This window comes from Chroicocephalus ridibundus, chromosome Z (genome assembly GCF_963924245.1).
Source record: "Chroicocephalus ridibundus chromosome Z, bChrRid1.1, whole genome shotgun sequence".
In the NCBI taxonomy this organism is placed as follows: domain Eukaryota; kingdom Metazoa; phylum Chordata; class Aves; order Charadriiformes; family Laridae; genus Chroicocephalus; species Chroicocephalus ridibundus.
Genome location: NC_086316.1, coordinates 1,808,409 through 1,829,763, shown reverse-complemented (window position 1 = coordinate 1,829,763; position 21,355 = coordinate 1,808,409). Strand labels below are relative to the sequence as shown.

At 37.4% G+C, this 21,355-nt stretch overlaps 2 protein-coding genes across 13 annotated transcripts in view; one reads left to right on the top strand and one right to left on the bottom strand.

Moving 5' to 3' along the window:
• The window catches only part of KIAA0825 (KIAA0825 ortholog), a 259,650-nt gene extending 238,821 nt beyond the window's left edge, over positions 1-20,829 (bottom strand). For 5 of the 12 annotated variants that reach the window (XM_063319270.1, XM_063319280.1, XM_063319279.1 and 2 more), the window contains exons 1-3: positions 20,741-20,829; positions 20,242-20,336; positions 11,249-11,334 (exon numbers count right to left, since the gene is read on the bottom strand). The gene's annotated coding sequence lies outside the window, so the exon portion shown is untranslated. The other 7 variants (XM_063319271.1, XM_063319272.1, XM_063319274.1 and 4 more) reach the window with 7 other exon arrangements.
• SLF1 (SMC5-SMC6 complex localization factor 1) overlaps positions 20,812-21,355 on the top strand; it is a 43,438-nt gene continuing 42,894 nt past the window's right edge. The window contains exon 1 of the mRNA XM_063319285.1: positions 20,812-20,937. Within this exon, the coding sequence (XP_063175355.1) occupies positions 20,905-20,937 (33 nt within the window). The 5' untranslated portion in view covers positions 20,812-20,904. The remainder of the gene's footprint in view (positions 20,938-21,355) is intronic.

Genomic DNA, 21,355 nt, shown 5'->3' with positions numbered 1-21,355 from the left:
AGTTCTTAATGGGAAACTAAGGTCAGATGTTTCTGTGCCGGACTTCTGAATACTGAAAGTCCATTTAGACGTAATCTGGGTACAATACTTATTATGGAAGATGTAAAAATAAAGAAAAATTAGGTAAACTATAACTTTAAAGAACCTTTAAATAGTTTTTAGAAAGATGATTAAATGGAGCAAACATATTAACAGTTCACAAATACACACTTCCTTAAACTTATGACACGCTTATATTTCCTTTCACTTATTATACACTTACACTTTATTAAACTGTTCAAGTTAAAGATCTGAAAAGTTAAATTTTTGCAGCACTGATTCATTTTTAGATTATTTTATAAAGATACCTATGTTATGTTCATGTTCCAGTCAGATCATTTCAAATAGCTGACTAGAAGAAAATACAGGGTTGGGGAAGTTCTTTAAAAAACTGTGAATTCCATTCAAGCCACTACTGTGGTTTTGTATAGACTTTGCTGCAGTAAAAAAATACAAAAATTGTCTTAAACATTTCCAAGCCTAAGTGAGCAAACTTCCTACTTCTTATTTTGAGATAATTTTTGAAGAGAAACATTTATTTCTGTTTCAGAACATACAGACAGTGAAAGTAAGTATCCTGGCTTTGCTGACACAGCACAACAAAGGTGGAAAGAATACTACAATTCTGAATCTCATAGATTGCCATATGTTGGGAAAAAACAGATAGTAACTATCAAAAAGGACGAGGCCAAAAAAAGACACGTGAGTGGTTCTGAAAGGGTATTTGTTAGCTCTCAAAACATCCAGCTAGTATTTCTACCTTGGAATAGCTGCTGCATGACCCAGAGATCACTTCTGAATCTCATATATTCTTGTACCCAATGGGAAAGTTTCAGTAAAGACAAACAGAAGTAGAAAAGAAAGCTCTTGACAAACTTTACTAATATTTACCTTACTTACTTGGAAACTCAAGCTCCTTGTCCATTTAAACAACATTCCAGACCCAAATATTAATTCAACACAAATTATAGTATTTTTTGTCTTAGGCTTACATTTTATTATTTAAAATTCAGCTTTTAACTGTAATCAAGATAAAGTATTCGTAGATAAAACTACTCAACCCTTTTCCAAAATATGCCATGAAATGTGGTAAGAACTTGCATAATTGGTGTAAACAAGGAAACTGAGGGCTTGTCTGTGTTTTACTCCAAAGGACTTCCTCCTCAAAGGTCAGTCCGTTTACTGACAGTACGCTCTACCTGCATTTGAAGGAACTCATTTCTTAATGCCACATATTCATTGTCATCTTTCTTACAAATTCTACTGTGAATTTTGACTCCATTTTTAGACATTTATTTCTAAGATCTAACTTAAATCACCTGTAGTTTCAGGATGCTACTCCTGAACGCTTCTAAATATGCAAGTTAATCATCATGCTTACATCGTTATAACGGACACCAGAATAGAGAATAACTGCAATTCTCTCTTGGGTAACTGGTCAAAAAGAAGTAATTAGCGAATTTGAATGTTATTCGTATTACTGCAGATGAACATAATTTAGTAAGTCAACAGAGGAATCTCTTCTTTCAAATACTACGTTTTAGAGCTTCTCTGTGCTTAAAAAAAAATAATCTCCATTCAAAACTACTAGGAGGTCTCAGCATTTTCTCAAAAGCCTTGTGACAGATATAGAAGTCCCTGCTAGATAAATAAGAAGCAGATCTTCTAGAGTTTGAAAATAATTATGATGGGACAATAACATTTAGTAGAGAAAAATACAAATGTTTTTCATGTACTTTTTACTCAATTTCATTTAAACAAAATTTCATTTATGTGACTTCTGAAATGTGGAAATTTATTTCACTTTGACGGCCTACCAAGATGTTTTAAGAACACTGAAAATGCTTACTTGGTGTAACACCGTTGCTTTAAAAATTTTTTTCTGCTCACATTACTTTTCTATTTCAACAAGCCTTTAAAAGCTGGTATCACAAACAGGCAGCAGATTAACATGTTACTTTATCAACTAGTTCCCGTGGCTCTGGAAACAACAGCCACATACTACCAAAACAAATCAGTCCTTTACATAAAAGACTGACAGAAAGGTAAAGGGGAGAGTATCCCTTAGAAATCAACAAGAAATGTTTGATCACTGTGTGCACTAGATTCTGCTGACCACAGCCTCTGTAGAGGCCCACCAAAAGCTTTTGTTGACCTTTATCTCCATTTCTTAGGAAATGTCTTCAGGATAAGATTCCAGGCCCCTTCCCTTAAATTTGGCTGAATAAATCTTTGTGGGGCGGAAAGTGGTCTCTGCTAATGATAAATACTGGCACTATGTTATGATTGTTTCTTTAAAAAAAAATTTTAAAAGACACACCTTTCCCACAACTGAAAGCGCTGCACTAAAAATTAATTATGCAAGGAAAGGTGTCTCAGCTGGTAACCGAACTACACATTTCAGTAGGAACTGAAATGTTAAATTACAACTTCACAGATTAACCTATGCGAAAATGTAACACATGTATTACACTTCCAGTAAAAACACTACATTGGATAAATCGTGAAATGCATTTGTGTTGTTTATACTAAGAACACAACTCAGTACACCTATTACACATGAACATGAGCAAGCAATGAGGAATCTGAAACTAACTCTGGAACTATGCAAAATATTTCATATTCGCTTTTGCTAGGAGCATCTCCTCTGATCTGCTGTGTTCCCAATCTCTAAACAAGTATCGTATCTTTTGTACTTGAAAACACTTTAAATACTGAAGTCCTAGGTTTTGAGTTTATTATTTCTCTCTCCTTCCTCTTCAGACTAATTCCACAGAAACACATTAGAAAACATAGCCTGATCCAACTGATCTCCCCTTTCATACATACCGGACACAAGGAGACAGGTTCCAACAGACTAGGGATATTTTCAAAATTATGAGCATTTGGCTGAGTAACATGGTAAATTCTGCACATTCAGGTAGGGCAGCTGTCCTCCAACCTAGCTAACCTAGACTAAGTCCACACAAACTGTAACCTGCATTTTAAATTTTGTAATTAGGTATGCTATAATTTGGATTATTTTTTTTATTTCTGCACTTGGAAGTACTTGTGCACAAAGGATTTAAACAATACCACCACTGAATGATGCCATGGAGATGCAGAAGTAAATAGGAAAGTAAATATGTGGTTGACATTTGTCACTGTTTGTTCCCAAATGAAATTCATTTATTGCGGGCATGGGGGAAGGAAAATCCTTCCAATTGCCTTCAAAGTGACTGCCTTTCACTTGTAAACTTTTATACCCTGATTAATAGTTAACAATAGGCTACATAATACACAGCTATAACACAATACTGTCCTATCAGCAGCTGAAGGAGGTAAAGAGAATCTGTATCTCTAAGAACCAATAAATGCTTGATGATGAAACGGCAGATAGCTAGCTTGTTTTTCCCTCTCTGGATTACCCCACTCATCTTTAACTTCATTATTGCTTTTTGTCAGGTGGTGAACTGCCATGGCTCAAGTGTACTCTGTCACCTTCCATTCAGTGTTAACATCAGAATGCCATCTCACAGCTGCAATCGACTGTTGAACCCACGTTTCCAGGCACAGCAAACCCACCTCCACCATTTCAGGTGCGACATAATTAATATTTCCTTGCACTGAAAAGAGACACAAGGTCACTAAAACAGCATAACTACTGACAGTACATAAGCATCTGTAGCACTGTAACACTACTAACAGCATAATCTGTGAAAATGCGTAAGTATTTTGTAACTCAGCTAAACAGAAGCACACAGCTGCAAAGGAGCAAACAGAAATTTATGGTGTGGTTGCACAAAAGTGGCTCAAGAAAACGTGCAAACAGGAAAATGTGCAAGGTAAGAGAAAAATATACAAATAAAGCAGGAAATATGCCTATTGGAATCAGAAGAATCTTGCAGAATAAGCAGAAAGGGTATCTGGCAAAACCAGAACAAGTCCTGATCCTAAAAAATAAAATCAATTCTGTTGAGAGCAAATCTCCTAATCATTTTGAGAAGAAGGGTAAGAAGCATAAAATACAAAGGAAATAATGTGTGGGAAGTTGCTTATTGGGTTCATGGTTTCCCTCATTGACGAGCTTCAGGCTGGGTGCTTCAGTAACTAAGACCATCAAAGACCCAAGTCACCAATGGTAGTGATGCTGCTTCACCTTTGTGGTACTGTATACTCACAGATTAGGATAAACTTGTTAAGGACTAACTGTTTTAATCTTGTGTCATAATGACTGATAACAACTAAGTACCATGTGTATTGTTTATTAATGTCAAACTAGTATAGTATTGTTTTCAAGTGTGAAATTGGCCTGATTTACTTGCCTTCTACGGACACAGCAATCTCTAACTCCCTAAATGATAAATACATGCACATTTACATTCAGTTGCAAGTGTCATGCTCTAGCGAGTAGAGTTCCATTCCTAGTTCTACTACATACTCCTAACTCCACTATAGAGCAGGAGTTGGGTAAATCACCTACTCCTATTCTTTAAATTTCATTATAACAGGAATAGTATTTCCTTCCTCTCCTTTCCTTTATCCTATTTAAACTGTGAGCTCTTCTGATTAAGGACTGTCTTTCACTATGCCTAGCATCAACCACAGCTGAGGCAGGACCTCAGGCTGGTAGGTACTATTTCCATCAAGACAGAAAACTATAATGCTAGTCCAACTTTTTGATAGTACAAGGACATCCTTCTGCAACTACAGAACTATACATTTTATTTCTTGCATAGCAGTAGCCCACTGCAGTGTTTTTTACCTCCCTTTAAGATCATTCTGTACACACATTTTCAACCCTCTCTTATTGCAGGGTCTATTTCAGGGTGGTTGTCTGTGTTCCACATTCCCCCCTCCAGCTCACATCAGGGCCGGGCGCCCTCCTCTCACACCACGGGTTTTGTGTGCTCCGGTATTGCAGCACCTCCTTTACAGTGTTTCAACTCTATTTTCAACACCACCCTCTTCTCTCGTGACAGTCCTTATTTTGCGAGTCTGTGAACAATTCTCTGTAACCTCTTTTCCCTCAGTCATTCTGCTCCCTTACCCCTTTTGTTCTGGGAGATGAATCACGCTGGATGCTAATACGCTCCACTCTGCTGTGAAGATAGGTGAAGATGAGAGACGGGACTTGCTATACTGGCATGGCTCAACTGTTCAAACGTTGCATGACACTGTTTGAAAGATATGAAGCTATGGCTATGCTAAATAACAGCAAAGGCTTTCATGTGTCACCTGCTCTCCTTTCAGTTCTCTAATTTCCTATAAAATCGGAAGACTCTACACTGAAAATTGCCCCAAAATAGAATTTTTCACAAAGTTCCCATACTGGAAAACCGAAAAGGAAACCACATAGAAATGAGAGCAACCTTCAAACTTGACTAATCAGATGTCTTCCTTCTGCACTAACTTGCCTATTCAAAAATTGAAAGTTTACCTATACAACCGAGAGATAAAACAAAGGATTAAGATTAAATAATACATTGTATATTCGCCAGACACCAAAAGATGCATACAGTGTGCAGCTAATGTATCTCCAGCAATTAAAAATTCAGCTATATGAATATTGCAATAATTTAAGTTTTTGAATTATTTACCTTGAAGTGGCAGAAAAGATCGCTATTTAAAAATAACATGCAAGATGCAAGTCATGAAAAATTGATGTGAAACAGCAATCTTTAAGACTTGAACTCACTTGATGCAAAACTATTAATGCTAAAAAATTCCTACCAAAATTCAACTCATTGGAAAAAGAAATTTTATTACTTGTTCCATCAATTCTTAATCCTGAGTTTTATTCCCTCTGAAGTATAGAAGCAAGCTGTACGAACGCAAAAAAAAAAGGACAAAGAGTTGCTGCTTAAATCAAACTGCAAAGGAGAAAATTAAATTCCTTCTGAACCACTCCCTTTTTCCTTCCATTTGCCTCTCTAGCCTTTCATTTTCTGCTACACTCCCCCTCTCAAATTTCCCAATGAAAATAAATACTGGATGGCTTGGTGTCAGAAAAATCATCTATACTGCATTTTACTGTATTTGCTGCTTAACACATCCCAACAGTGAACCTAACATTTAGAATCTATCATATCAACATAGTCATCATGATCCAAGCTGCAAATAATAGAGAGTGTCACTGTCAATTTTGCTTTCTCACACTTCCTTCCCTTCACTTCATCTGATTTTAATAATCCCTGTCAAACCACAAACAGTCCAAATTACCTTCTTGACACAGAAGCTTTCAAGGAAGAGACAGAATCTCAACTTTCATTTAGCGACTACAAAAGCAAGCTGTCCGACTGGACAAATATTATTTCCACTCTTGACAATCTCTACAGTAAAGCATGCTTTTTAATTTTCACTGAAGCTGCCAAGGGTTTGATATAAGCTTCTTGTTTAGTGTAGATTGACTCGCAGGATTAGCAAAGCAACAACTGTAATTGTGTTTAAAGAAGCCAGCACTTTCAAGTCAAAGAAAAAATTGCTTGCAAAAGGTGACAATTGCATGTCATAAGCTAACCGAATTAAGAAAAAGATTATACAAATAATTTCAATTTTGTAGATCTCACAGGATCTGTTTCAAGATCATTTTACATTTATAAGATTGATGAAATGGTTGCTGTTAACATGTAATATAAATCAGAATCTCAAGGAGGACAACTTTATATTCAACTACATCAGCAACAATCTAAGAAAGGTTAGGATTTGACAATAGGAAATATGTTCAAGGCAAATAAGCTTCCGCAAAAGGATGTGATCTGTAATCATTTTCTTCTCTGTTGGCTTGCCTTCAAAGTAAGCCTGATAACATAACTCGCAGCTTCACATATATCAGTTTAAAAGTAATTGATTTCTCTGATGAGGCACAGTATTGTATAATTAGCATTCTATTTGAAGTTTATGTAGATTAATCAACGCATAATACATTTCTATATAAAATATTTTCTTCACATAGACACACCAGTCTCTAATCATCTGGAGTCTATTTCTTCTTAGTATTTTGACTTATTTAAAGTTACAATCAGGTTTTGAAGTGTTACTAGCTATAAAAAATGAAAACGGAACAACCAAGATGCTTCCCATCAGAAGCCGCATGTGAAGTATTTGTTTAAATACCTCAGATTGCCTGTCCCATGCACAGGCCTAATTTAAGACTCATCAAAGCTGTTTTAAAAGATTCTTTGGTAACTAGTCAGAATAAACCAAAACAATAAAAGCCTATCTTTGAGGAATCTATAACACCACTATGAAATGCAGAGGTATATGCCTAGACGGTTTCTAGAGTTCCACAAGAGAATTATGCTTTCTAGTAATACAGCAGCGTATTAGTGTTCTTTTAACAGTTTGGGCTGGCAACTGGCCCTCCATGATCACTCATCCTCAAGGTAAGACATCCTCCTGCTTGCCTTTTTATTCTGTTTTTCTTTCTAGTGAAGAGTAAGAGTGTTAACAGCTTACTGTATTTTTCTCCTTTAGCACTGCTAGCCAAAGCAGAATTTTAATACTCAGCAATGTATGATACTCCAATGCATCAGATTGGACCTGTACGTTCTTTTATTCTAAAAGGAGTTGATCAAAAGATCACTTAAAGGAGAAAAAACAAAATAGTCATACACAGACCAGCGGTATCCTCATTTTTAAATAAAAGGACATTGATTTAAGGCTCTTTAAGAGAAGTGCTTAGACTTGACTATGTCTTGACTTCTAGTTAACTATCAGTTTGAATCCAGAGTGGAATTCATAACTGATACAGCTAGTTTTATGCATTAAATAAGCACAGATTATATATCATTTAGTGTTTAAGCACTGCCAGACACAATGGAAGTAGGAAATAGGAAAGACATCTGTACAACAGTATATTAGAGTACTGACTGATATGAAAGTATGTCTACACCACATCTATTTAACGGTAATCAAAATAATTGTACAAAACTAAACGTGTCTAACTGGTCTGCAGTTCTGTAACTATCAGGGAAGTTTGTTTTTTAAGACAGGAGCTTCTTATTAATTCATAAGCCATATATAAATGATTTTTTTCAACTAGTTGCTCAGAGGTAGCCTTTATCTTCCCAGAGCATCCTCTCTATATTTTGATCCAGTTTTGTCTCACTGGATAACTTACATTATCAGGTGTTATATATTTATTTCTTGGCAGGAAGTGCAAGTCATCACAACTATGATGCTACAAAAGCAAAAAAAAATGCATAACCAAGTGGCATTTTTAAAGAATATTTATCCACAATACCTTCCCATTGCTGCTGAAGAAGAAAGGAAAAGAAAGGAATAGCTGTAGTGAAAGGAACTTCCTTCTTCTCAAGGATCTCTGAAACTATACTCCCACACTCCATCCTGAAGCTCCTTACCATAGGGCAACTAAGAGTCCTGCAGCTCGCAGCTCATGAAAGAAACATCTCATACTTCACGGTGAAGTTCATTTACCTCTACTGTTAATCTGTATATGCCATGAAAAAGTCACGTGTGTGTGATTCAAGAATACTCATGGAGAACTGTAATACATTCTACTGTATCTTCTGGGAAGATGCTGTATCAAGAACACAATTTCAACATATGATAAAGGCAACAGTGTTAAAAGGAGGGGGAGGGAATCATAATAAAATGCATTCACACAGGGGAAAATAAATCTTTCTTTGGAATCAGACCAGGCCATAAATTACTGTGCAAAAAGGAAAGACAATAGGTTGATTAGTGATGCAAAAAGTGGTTCCTCCTCCCTATCATCTTAAACAACTACCATAAAGATATTATATTAAATTCTCTAGAGCAGAAAGCACTTAGCCTTTGGTTTCATGATTAAGAAGGCAACTGTTCATAAATATCTTACAAGCAAACACCATTCACTGTGTTATTTCTTATATAATTACAAGACTCAAATGAGTTGTGCAACCAGACAAGAAGTGGAACTACAGGGTAAACAAAGAGCACTACTTGCCTATCACATGAAATAAATCTTTTGCTTCAGAACAAAACTGGACTGAAAACTAAAGATCTTATTTTTTTAAGGAAGACCACATTTAAAGTTTCTACGGGGGAGGGAACACCACAGACTAAAGAAAAAGGACTAAAAACTTTTTTCTAGGGTCACATTAACATTTTAGCAAATTACTTTTTCCTTATACTAATTTTATAGTATTTTACAACTTTTGTAAAGTTAAAAATTAATAAGCCATATAAAATTTAAGCTGGAAACTTACATTACAATCAATTTTTTAAGGTTCAATCTACATATTTTTCAACTTAACTGCCTAAAACTGAGTATGGTAACAACTCTACCAGAATATCCTTCAGAAGCATGAGTTGTGACCAAAGCTATTTTTAGATAAGAGTTCTATGGTGAACCTTAGAGTTTCAACTACGTTCTACTAATCTGTTAGATAAATTATGCTTGTTGCAACCCAGCCAACAGCAGGTGGTCCCAACCCAAGATTCCCTTCACTGGTACACCACCAGGAAAAAGTGTGGAGGATATTACAAGCACAAAAAAAAACATCCAATAAGAAAAGCAGTTAATGGTATGTATTATGAAAAAGGAAGAAAGAGTTCAGGGATAGAAAACGAAGGGAGCATTTATTGAAACGACATTTTTCCTCGATAGGCTGGTAATAAGTGAAATTACAATATCCTTCCTCATGTTAACCTTTGGAGCTGAGCAATATTCAGAAACTTTATGTTTGTTACAAATAAGAGAATCAAAAGTTTATTGCTTTGCAAGTGTGTGTCATGGAATAGCAGCGAACAAATAATTTGATTTTTCACATCAAGGCAGACTGGAATGATTTTTCCATTTTTTCCTGCTATCACAGGGTGCACCAGTGATAGGTTTATTATAGGAAAAAAATCATGTGGGCTGTATTACTCACCAACCCCTCTATTTGCATTGCCTGACATAACTCACACGCTCCCATTCAAATGGTATGATAAAAATTAAAAACACTGCAGAACCGACTATTCCTATTTCAAATAATCCATTTTTTTATCTGTACTACTGGATCATATAGCTCCCTGAACCATTTCTTGGAATGATTACAAGTTTTTATTCAAGTTCGATTTTTGTACTATGACGCACTAATGGCAACGCGATAAAAAGAGAGGAGAGAAACAGATTGTACTGAGAAAAGGGATTCAGACAACTTGAGAGACAGGCCACATTTTCTGACCCTTTCTTCACAGGGTCAAGAGAGGTTATTAGCGTTTTCTGTATATTACAGAACAGACTATATTCTACTCCAAATGTAATAAATATTAGGGACTGTGGCACCTAAGCAAATGCTGCAAATTACAATATGCATTTCAAAATCAGTGAGCTAAATTAGCTTCTACAATAACCATGTAAGTCCTTACTACAAAGAGATACCTTATTTAGACATCTTGCAAAATGTCCTGGTTTCAGCCAGGATAGAGTTAATATGTTTTATAGTAGCTGTGTTTTGGATTTAGTATGAAAATAATTTGATAACACATATTGGTTTTAGTTGCTACTAAGTGATTTACATTACTCAAGGACTTTTTCAGCTTCCCATATAAGTTGAGAGGGAGCACTGACAGAACAAGCTGGCCAAAGGGATATTTCATACCACAGACATCATGCTCAGTATATAAATGGGCATTGGCCGGGGGCAGGAATCCATGATTGCTGCTCAGGACAGGCTGGGAAACTGATCATTGGGTGGTGAGCGTGATTTGTCTTGTATCACTTCTTTTTTATATTCTTTTACCATTATTTTTTTCTCTCTTCCATTACTGTTCTATTAAACTGCCGTTATCTCAACCCATGAATTTCCCACTCCCCTCCTTTTCCCCTCTTCTCCTTACCCTACTTGGGGAGAGGGAGTGAGCGAGCAGCTGTGATATCCTAGTTGCTGTCTGAGGTTAAACCATGACAGAAAATAACAAAGTTCATACCTATCCATTTCTTAATAGTTAACACAACTAGGCATTTTTATAGCTATTGTAAAGAGGTAAGAATTTATAAAACGGTTAATCTGAACAAAGCTTGCTTTGAACTTTTAAAAAACTCTTAAATTTAAATGTAGCATCTCCATTTTCCTCAATCAATAAAAAAGCATGTATATTCTTCCTTAGTACCAATAAGCACTTTCCTATAAACATCACAGGTCTCATCTAACCAGCCAGTCAGAACTTCTTAAGCATTTACAGTTTACAGCAACTCAATTTCAGAACATATCAATATACAATTTACATAAATACCTACCTTTAGTCAATATATTCTCTCTGTAACTGAAATCTTCAGTTTTAAGGGGCTATGCATAACATTCAGTTAATAGTTCATCAGTAGTCCTATGTAAAAAGAAATGTAGTAAAATTACTAATAGGTAGTATTTAAGGAACTAACACTTTCACAGATAAAATCCTAATTGCTTAAGTATTACATAAAATTGCTCATCCAATAAGACAGTATGCTTCTTAATTCCAACTGGCAAATAATAGTCCAAGTTCAAAATGTCAAAATGTTAAAAAAAGTTTTAACTTCACGAGCCTCCATTTCTGTTGATACTTATACAAACCATGATGCCACATAGCACTTAATTTCATTGTTCTAAAGGTATAAAAGCAATTAAGATATGTACAGAAAGGGAAATTAGAAGGCCACAGAATGTCTGAAAATAGCATATGGCTAGTTCCTTTAACTCAGAAGTTTTGTAGAAGAATCAGCAAAGACAAGAATAAAAGAAGTTTAAAAGAACCGCATGTAAGTTTGATGATGGGATAGCCCCTGTTCCTTTACCGATACTTTCAAGTATGTATTATAAATGAAGAGGAAAGCCAACAAAGCTTGTACTTTTTCCACTGCTTTTATTACTTTTCTGAAAACAGAGGCTATGCAAAAAACTATATAAAAAATGACAGTAAGGTTGTAACTCCAGCTCACAAAAGCCAAGAAATTTAAAGTTAGTCTGACATTCAATCCTTAAATCACGCAATTGTGCTTCTTTTTTAAAAAGCAACAATGCAAGTTAATGACAAGTTGTCAGCCCTAACTTTGAATTGCCTGAAGTTTGTCATTTGGTGTTTGTGTCACAACCTTAATGTTATTTAAATGTAGTTTTTAGTATCTATTATTTAAAAAGGTCTACTTTACGACAGCAAAAAGCTTTGATGGAATAAACCTCAAAGTACACTGTAGTGCTGGTATGCCACTTCATTAGAAGTAGTGCATAAAACATATGCTGTTGACAAATCTAATTCATTAAAGGTGAGGTAGATGCACTTTAAAACAACTGGATGGCATCATTATCTACAGTTCCTTTTATAAATTATTCTTCTTTTCCCTTTTGACTGAACTTGTCAGTGTTCCCTTTTCAGACTGTGAATGTTTTTGCCTTAAAATCCAATACCTTCAACATGTTTGGACAAGTTAAATAAGTAGCTTATTTGCTAAAACTGGAATTGTAAGCAGAAACATTCACACTGATTATTTCACCTATATTAACTAATGAGAAATAAAATCAAACAACAATGTATAAGAGTTTCAGTTTTGTCAAACATAAAATTTAAAAATGAAGAGAAGAGGAAATTACAAAGTACAACAGAGTAACATTGTGGCAGCATTTTGCATTGCTATTCAGATGACTTGGATTTGATATTAAATTGAATTCTGCAAGAGAGAAAAAGATCAGGCACATCACAGAGCTGACAGCTAGCTGACATATTTAGTTATAAAAGGAAGAATTGCTAACTATATTACTCAGACTTTTAGGTAAAGACCCATATTGGTATAGGAACTAAAGGCTATAGAAGGGTTCATAAATAAAGTTAAGCTGGTATTTTGAAGCATGGCCCATCAGCGTGGTGAATTCCTTCAGCAGCCTTCCAACAGATAAAAGGCATATAACTAGTCAAAAACTGATCAAATTCCACCTGGGAATATCAGTGCCTGTGAGAACATGGAAATGTTTCTCCTCATCCCAGAAAGAATGAAGTCCTTCTACCACTGTGGTCTCCAAATCACAGTGCAGGAGCTTCACTGAATCGGTGAAAAAAAAAAAAGTGAAAAAGAATGCTTTTGAGGACTAAATATAAGACAAGTTATGGTTAAATTCCACTAATCACATATTCAGGAAAATTCCAAGCTACACTGTATACAGGGAAATTGAAGAAAAAAATAACCAAAGATTCTTAATCAAGGATTCTTTCTGTAACACAATTTTCCATTTAACTCCTTATAAAGTAACCTAAATCTATCCATAAAAAATATATATAGCAAAATTTTTGCATAGAATGCATAATCATACCTCAATATGGCAATATTCTATACAAATATTTTGTAATTAATTAGCTGGATTAGCAAAGAATTCTGTCTTTTTCAAGAAAACCCCATGTATAGCACATATCATCCTATATATTTCTATACAAACACATGTTCACATACACATTTTTAACTATATGCAATATCGCAGATTAATTCAATATAGTCTCTTGCAGACATAAGCTCATGGCCAATAAAACACTTTGTCCTGAAAACATAAGAGATGGACATTTTGCTTAGAAAAAACTGGCATATGAGTAACTTAAATACGGAAACACCTCCGAATGTAATTCACCGAGGCCTATTTTATGCCTTCATGGGTTGCAGCTAATCAGTTTCTCCAAGCAACTCTAAATGTTTAAACTAAAAACTGACAGATTAATTTACCAAATTTCAATCAGCATCTACCATTTACCTCAGAAGATTTATATCCTGTATGTCCAAGATGCTACACCTTCAATTCTCCTACTTAATCACCCCACTAATCCTCATCCTGCCCTTTTTTCATTTTGTTCCTTCTCCTGCCATACTGTCTTTACAATCCCATGAGTGGAACAGTCATACTTGTTTAAGTGTTCCACCACCGAAACATGGGACGAGTTAGCTGCAGATGGACAAGAGTGTAGTAGTATCTCCATTCCAGGAGACACATCTCAAAGGCCACCTGTGCCCAGAATCCGTTAGTGAACTGAATTCAAAATCATCCCACTTACAACATTCTCATTACTGAAAAGATCCATATCCTATTGACTGCCAGTACTAACATCTCCTTTTTGTTAAGTCATTTCTTAGATCTGTGAAGGGGGCTTCTGTTTACCTCTAAACAACGGGGAAGCAGGACTTTGGGTATGTAAGTTCTACTCTGGTCTGCCTAACAAATCTTCGAGGATGCTGCTGGGAGTGGGGAGGCAAGAAAAGGAGAGAAACAGGGTTGGCATGCTTAGAGAGTTTATGCTTATACAGAAGAGCCCATAATGCCTTCCCCAACACTTCCTGAAAAGATACTCTCTTCCCAGTCAGGAATTTCAGTCCTGCTCTTACTTCAGCCCTTATTGATGATCTTTTTGAGCAATAACGTTCCTAACCACATAGCCCTTCTGTCAATACTGGCACTCCAGATGGGAGAAATCGCTGACAGCAAAAACCTTCTACACTAATAAATGTCATTGCTTCAGTGGGAAAGTGGAAGAAAAGGAGAAACCTTATCTATGTCACTGCTTCAAAGGAAATCTTTTATTCTTCTGTGCATAAGGGACTGCCAAAGCACCCCTTCTGCAAAAGGTCTGGATGTTTTTCTGCAATCCTCAGGTTATTTCCAGGAAGCTATTCAGAGGACCTCACCAATCCTCATAAAGCTCCTGGGACTACAGATCACAAAAGGACATTGCTGTCTCTTTCCTTGAGAGAACTTTTCACTCATAGCATAGACTGGTATCTCTGGATGGAAGAATGACTTATACATCTTATATCTGGGTATGCCAAAGCCAAGTAGAATCACACTGTAAAGTTCGCAGTAGCAAAACTTCACTTCTCTTAACTCCCAAGCCCACAAGTTTGATGGGAAACAATCATTAAGCAAAATTTCTTGTTCAACCAAATGAATTCTTCACAAGACTCAATCAGAAAAATAAAAATTATGGATGTTCAGTTATTTTGCATTGAAACAGGTCTCAAAGCCTATCTGAAGAGAAAAACACTGTCTTATGGCAATAGGTTACTACATTAATATGATCCATTTCTTACTATGATTCTGACAGTTAATTTTGGATTTATTCTTTGGTAAATGCTGTCTGCTTTCTGAGTCTAGTAGACAATGACTTCTGACAAAATAAAAAAAAACACCAATGAACACACTATTTTAGTACTGAATACTTCTACTACAATCTTCAAGAGACACTGACATCCCAGGGTACGCTTGCCTTCTGAGGTGACCTGGAATTCTTAGGGATGGATGACAAAGCTGTAAGAATACAATACTTATCTGCAAGATCAGCTGATGACAGGGGTTTCACCTTAAGGGACAACTAAACAGTTACAAGGAACCGCTACCATACTCTGTTAACCTCACCTTAAGTACCAAATCTATGTCTGATACTAATTCTAAATAAACTTCCAGTTACATATTGATAAGATACATAGACAGAACTGTACACACTGTAGGGTATTTTGATATTAGCTTGCTCTTGTTGTACCTTCATTATCTTCCTTATTACAATTTATGCCATACTTTCTCCTAAATTCTTTTTAATATTTTTCTTTTTTCTTTCTGTTCACAATTACCTACATCTTTTGCCTGCCCTCTGTACTGACCTCAAGTACAGCAAACAGCAGAGAAGGTAAAAAGTATATATGCAACACGTTACCCCACTGGTTACATCATGTCTAACTTGATTTTCTAACGTCTGTGAGACAGGGTTCATGTTTGTCTGCATTGCGGGGCATCAATCACGCTATTGGCAGTTGCCTAACAAGAAATAAAACTCCAGGGAAAGAGGGGTTATTGCAGAGAAGAAACCATTCTGGAATATTCTGAGTAGATGCATTGCTATTTAACAACAATTATTAAGAAAAATATGTAATTTCTGCTACCATTACACACATTCACCATTCTGACTGCAGTTACTTAAGGAAGAATAATACACAAAAGACAAAGAAAATGCATTTTAAAACATATAGAAAATTTTTTTAAAAAAGAAACAAACAAAAAACCAAACAAACACAATCTGAATGAGCTTATGTGGATTCTCAAAAAAAAAAAAAAAAGGGAAAGGACTTTGCTGAAGAAAAAATTGCTGATCACATCAGAATGGATCTCCTATTTAGGAGAAAATATTAAAAAGTCAGTGGGAGAATTAGGTCAATTAAGTATTCCGGGCAGGTACAACGGATTTAGGTCAGGGCAGGAGAACACTAATATCATTAAGAAAGAAGGTCCAAGCAGCCAGGGACTAACTCATGTCAGGCAAAGGCAAGAAACTTTATGTGTAGGAAAGGTAAGTATTAAATGCAAAATGAAACCATTTCAGTACCTATATTTTAAAAGAAAGAACAATCAATCAAACAAAACCTTATTCCAAGTTATGAGTGACTGAAAATGCACTAATGAAGTGCAGTTCACTAATTCATTAACAAGTGAACGGATACACATAAAGTATATAGCTTGGCATCATTTACAGAAGAGTTATTGAACAAGTTGCTGAACACCATTCTGTGCTCTCTACATTTGTCCAACACTGATTCACTGACATATATTAATGGAATGCAAGTTGGCAGAAGGGCAGATGAATGCAAGGAGATAGAAGATAGGCTGAGCTTACAATGATCAGAAAAGGAAATGTTCTGTGTAAGAAAAATGTCTACAAGAAAGAAACGCAAACGAGACCTCCTGAAAAGACCATAAAAGATGTTTTTAGATAAGTACAAAGTTATGATAACTGAGTTTACATAATCAGTAAGGCTTGAAGAAAAGCAACAGTTTTCACAATGCTTGTTCTGCCGTTCTATATTCGTCAGCTCATGAAAGAAACTACAGATTCATTTATAGAGAGACGATTAAGAAGCTATTCTAGCTTCTGTGGATTTATATTATGTTTATACTACTTCTAATTCTTGTAATCCCTTATCACTATAGAATGAAATTTAAATTCCTTCACTTTTTCAATAAAGCCACAGTCAGTGCTTCATACTGTAGACAGACTTACAAAATGGACTTAAAACAGGGCATAAAGTTAGATTTTTCTCCACATGAAGGCAGTGTGGAGGCACTTCATACTCTTTTTGCTTTTTTGACTGACTTTTCAGTATAGCTTCTTGTGTTCTGTACAAAGCTGTGATACCTAAATGTTTGACCAAAAGTTGCCTACGTCATTATTTTTTGTTTTGTCAAATTATACTGCTTAAACAAGTATACACACGTTATGTTGAGACAACAGATGAAAAAAGCTCTAATGAATAGTTTTTTAAACTCTGAAATTGTTAATCGGTCAACTGACAGACTTCTTTGCCTCATGGAAAATATTTTAGGCACGTAATGCAAAATAACTTCCACTAGATAAAAAACACCTGTCAGATCATATTTGACAATGGAAGAGATGTTTATGCATGGATTGTATCACTATCACAATTACTGCAAGAAATTACATATCATTTTCAACACAGGAAGTCAAAAGGCTAGAGAGGGGCAAAAAATGCAAAAAAAAAACGCAACCCAAACCCTAAGCTGCAAAGTGAAGGATAAAGTGGTGAAGGCTTGCAGAACGAGGTTGTGATATTTAAGGACAAGGCTCAACGGTGATCACATTGACTATGGCAACACTAATGAGGCCTGGAGAAAAATAACTACACGTATTATGTGAAATAAAATAGTTATCTATGGGAAAATGTAAGAAGTGAAATTTAAAGGCAAAAGATGTGGTGGTAATACAACTATATGTAGAACTTAAAGGAGGCAAAAAGTGTAAGGTGGAAAGCTAGAGCAGTGGAATGAAAAAGAAATTTCTCTTTTTTGTCTCTAGGAAAAATCAAGAAACAAGACATCTCATAGAGACAGGCATCTGAAACACTGTAAGTAAACTCTTTTTGTGAAAGAGTAAAAGGCATATTTATTTCTCTGATCTTGGCTTCTTAAAGAACTGAGGACATGGGAGCTGTACAGCCATTCTCGATAATCCTTAAAACGTAATTAGAAATTTTGTAAGTGAAATACCATTTGTGTAACACTGAAAATCACTTCTGAATTTTTATAAAAGATGTCACGTGTACTGTAGAAGATAAAGTGTAAAAGTGGATATCCATCTAAATCCAGATACAAACTGCTTAAATATAGTTTATAATACTGAGCAACTGAACCACATATTTGACGCATTACAAGGACAAAGAAACCTAGAGGTCTTGAAAAATACTCCAGTTAAAAAGATTGCTCCCTAGACCTACAAGACCTAATATTAACCATTGTATATAAGAGAAAGCTTAATGAACCAAGAGATATCTAGCTACTACAACGAGATCACAACAAGGATGGAAAAGAAGAAAGTATTTTAGGCTTATTATGAAAAAATAATAGAGGCAGAGGAAAAGTGAAATCCAAACTTATCAGACATCACTAAAACGAAGGTAAAAACATGTTCTCAATTTCTTAAAGCTACACTTCAGTAGCAATGTACTTTAAAATGAAAACAGACATGAAATGTTAGAGGTCTCAGTTATTTTGATTCCACATATTTTATATTTCAGATACAAGGGAAAAAATCCCACAGCTAGAAAATATTTAATTCACAAAAGTAACATATGGTCATCATATAAGTATGTAACTTTTTCACTAGTAGCTAGTTTACAGTACTGTGTGCTGAAATTTATGGTACTGTATGCTGAAGACTTCCCCAGCCTGTTAAGGGCCCTGTGGCATAAAACTGCTATTAGTTACTAGTTGAGTAATAGTTTACAGTAAGTAGTAGTTAATAAGAATTAAATTGTTAACTTTAAAAAATATTAATCCAAATATTATCTATTTCAGCTTTACCAGAGTAAATAAATCCAGAACTATTTATTCATATGAACTGTTACTAGTTTTTAAATAAGATAAATTTTGACTATCAAATAAAAAAAATATTTAGGGACAACAGATTAAGCGTGGTCCAAAGTTTAGATTACTTTTTGTAAAACAAACATAGCGTTTTGATTTTTTGCAGTCCGGGTACAACAATTACAATGAATACCTTTACAGTACTGATAACTCATTAGTGAAGGTATAAAGGCGCAACAGGTACAAAATAGAAAATGCAACTGATGTTCATTGTCAAACAAGAAATGCAAGCAATAACTACAGCGATTTAACTCTGAATATTCAAGTAAATGTTTGAAGGTTTTACAGTGCCACTTATATCAAAAGCTGACGACAGACGTTGTTGATGGTTACTTCTTCATGCTTGCATACAAAAATATAGCTGCAATATTAAGGAAACAGAAGATGGGAAAAGCTTCAGTAAGCATTAGGGGTACCAGAATACTTTATAAACAGCAACCCAAGACCCATCTGAGGCCCAGCAGAACTATTTTTCCATTTTGGTATTTGGTAAACTCAGGCAGATTTAAAACCAAGTGTCCAACGTGCCGCCAACCTTCAGATGTCTGAAGACAGGCGAGTTTGGTTTTCCTTCCACAGGAATACCTTCTATTGATCTAAGCTGCAGCGACAAATACTGAGCACTTGCGAATGTTTTGCAACAGATTTCTCAGTTTACAGGTCTTAAATATGAAACAGCTACCTCAATGAGTACAAAGTGACTTGTCCACTATCACATAAGAATTATACAGAAGGGGAGAGAGCAGCATTCAGTTCTCTATGGAGGCAATTCATTCACCTTTTCTTCGCTTGAATCAGGATGTGTGCCTTCTACTCTCCAACTGTATAAAAAAGGAGTAAAAAAAGTGTTCTACAAAGCTAATTGTGTTCATTAGAAAGCACTAACAGATTTTTTTGTGTGCTATCCATTCAGTGCATTCAATGACAAAGGAATAAAGTAAAAAGTCATCTCTCAAATACAAGAGGGATCAAAATAAAGTTTCACAATCATTATCTTGGCATGTCTACATTTCTAAATTCTAAACTGAGTGCTTGAGGTACAATCTGAATATTATTTTGACCTTTTCACGTTGATTTGTAATTTAAAAAAACATCAAACCCTGACCTGCGTAAATAAAAGTCAGTACAAACTTGATCAGCGGGGCAAGAATCCCTTCACCAAAACATGTGCCTCGATTATCTGGCGGCTGCAGCACCTGGTCATCTTCCCTGAGGATCAGCCATCATATGGCACATGACACTCTGAAAGTTTCTCTGAGATACGGAGAAAAGGGCACTGGGGATCATAAACCCCCGGTCCCTTCCCCGACTCTCAGACAGCCTGTTCCTGAGGGGAGACTTCTCAGCCTGCACCTACATCCAACTCCACCTGGTTCCTCCGCCAGCTTCCTCTACTCAGCGAGGTCTCTTCCGTCTTCCATCCCTAACAGACCGCCTTCCACTCTTTTAACTCTGTTGAGCAACAGAAATGGTGGTTTTCAGAGACTCTTAGGCGGCAACGGCCTGTTTTCCCGCTCGCCCTCCACCACACGCCCCCCTCACTGGGCACCGAGTCCTCCTGCCCTGCGGGAAGCCCACCCCCTTCCCGGGCACCCCGTCCTGAGGGAAGGCCTCCCCCTCCCCGGGAACCGAGTCCTCCCCGCCTGAGAGAAGGCTACCCCTTCCCGCCGCTCCGCTCCGGCGGGGCGGCCTCAGAGGAGCGGGCGCCCACCAGGGGAGCCTCGGAACTGCGCAACGCCCGGCCGCGCCGCGGAGGAGAGGAAGCGGCCGCAGGAAGCTCGGCGGCGGGTCGCCCCTGACCCCGTCCCGCACGGGGAGGGGAGGGGAAGGGCAGCCCCGCCCGGGGGGCCACTTACCGGGCCGGGGTCCCCCCGCGGCTCGGCGCTCACAGCCCCGGCGACCGCGGAGCGTCGGTGACAACGGCCCGGAACGGCCGCGCCGCCACATCCGGGGGCGGGGCGGGGGAAGGCGGGAACACGCCGGGGCGCGGTGCCCGGTAGGGCCCGGACCGTCCCGGGGGATGAGAGGGCTGCCGGACGCCCCCATGGCCTCTGTAAGTGATGGCAGGCGGGTGGGCTTCCCCCGACGCTGAGGGCAGACGCTTCGCCCCGCGCTGCTCCCGCCCGGCACCGCTCCCCCTCAGCGGCGCTTCCCCGCGGGGCCTCCCCGGAGGGCGGGCGGCTTTCCCTCACGGGCGGGCGGTGGGAGGCCGCGCCGTTCCGCGAGTGCGGGTCGGGGGGCTCCCGCCTGCGGGTTGCGGGGAGCCGCGGTGCCCAGCCCGGGGGGGCTCGGCCCGTCGCCGGCCGCGGTCTGTGGTCTCCGGCCTGCCCCCTCACCGCCGTCGGGCAGCGCCGAGTCCTCCCCGTGTGTTTTCCCCTTTTTTCTTTTTATCGGAAGGCTGGTAGGAAGTACTAGTAAGAGCGTGCAAGCAGCGTTTCGTGATGTGTATTTGGGGCGCTAATGTCTCCTTT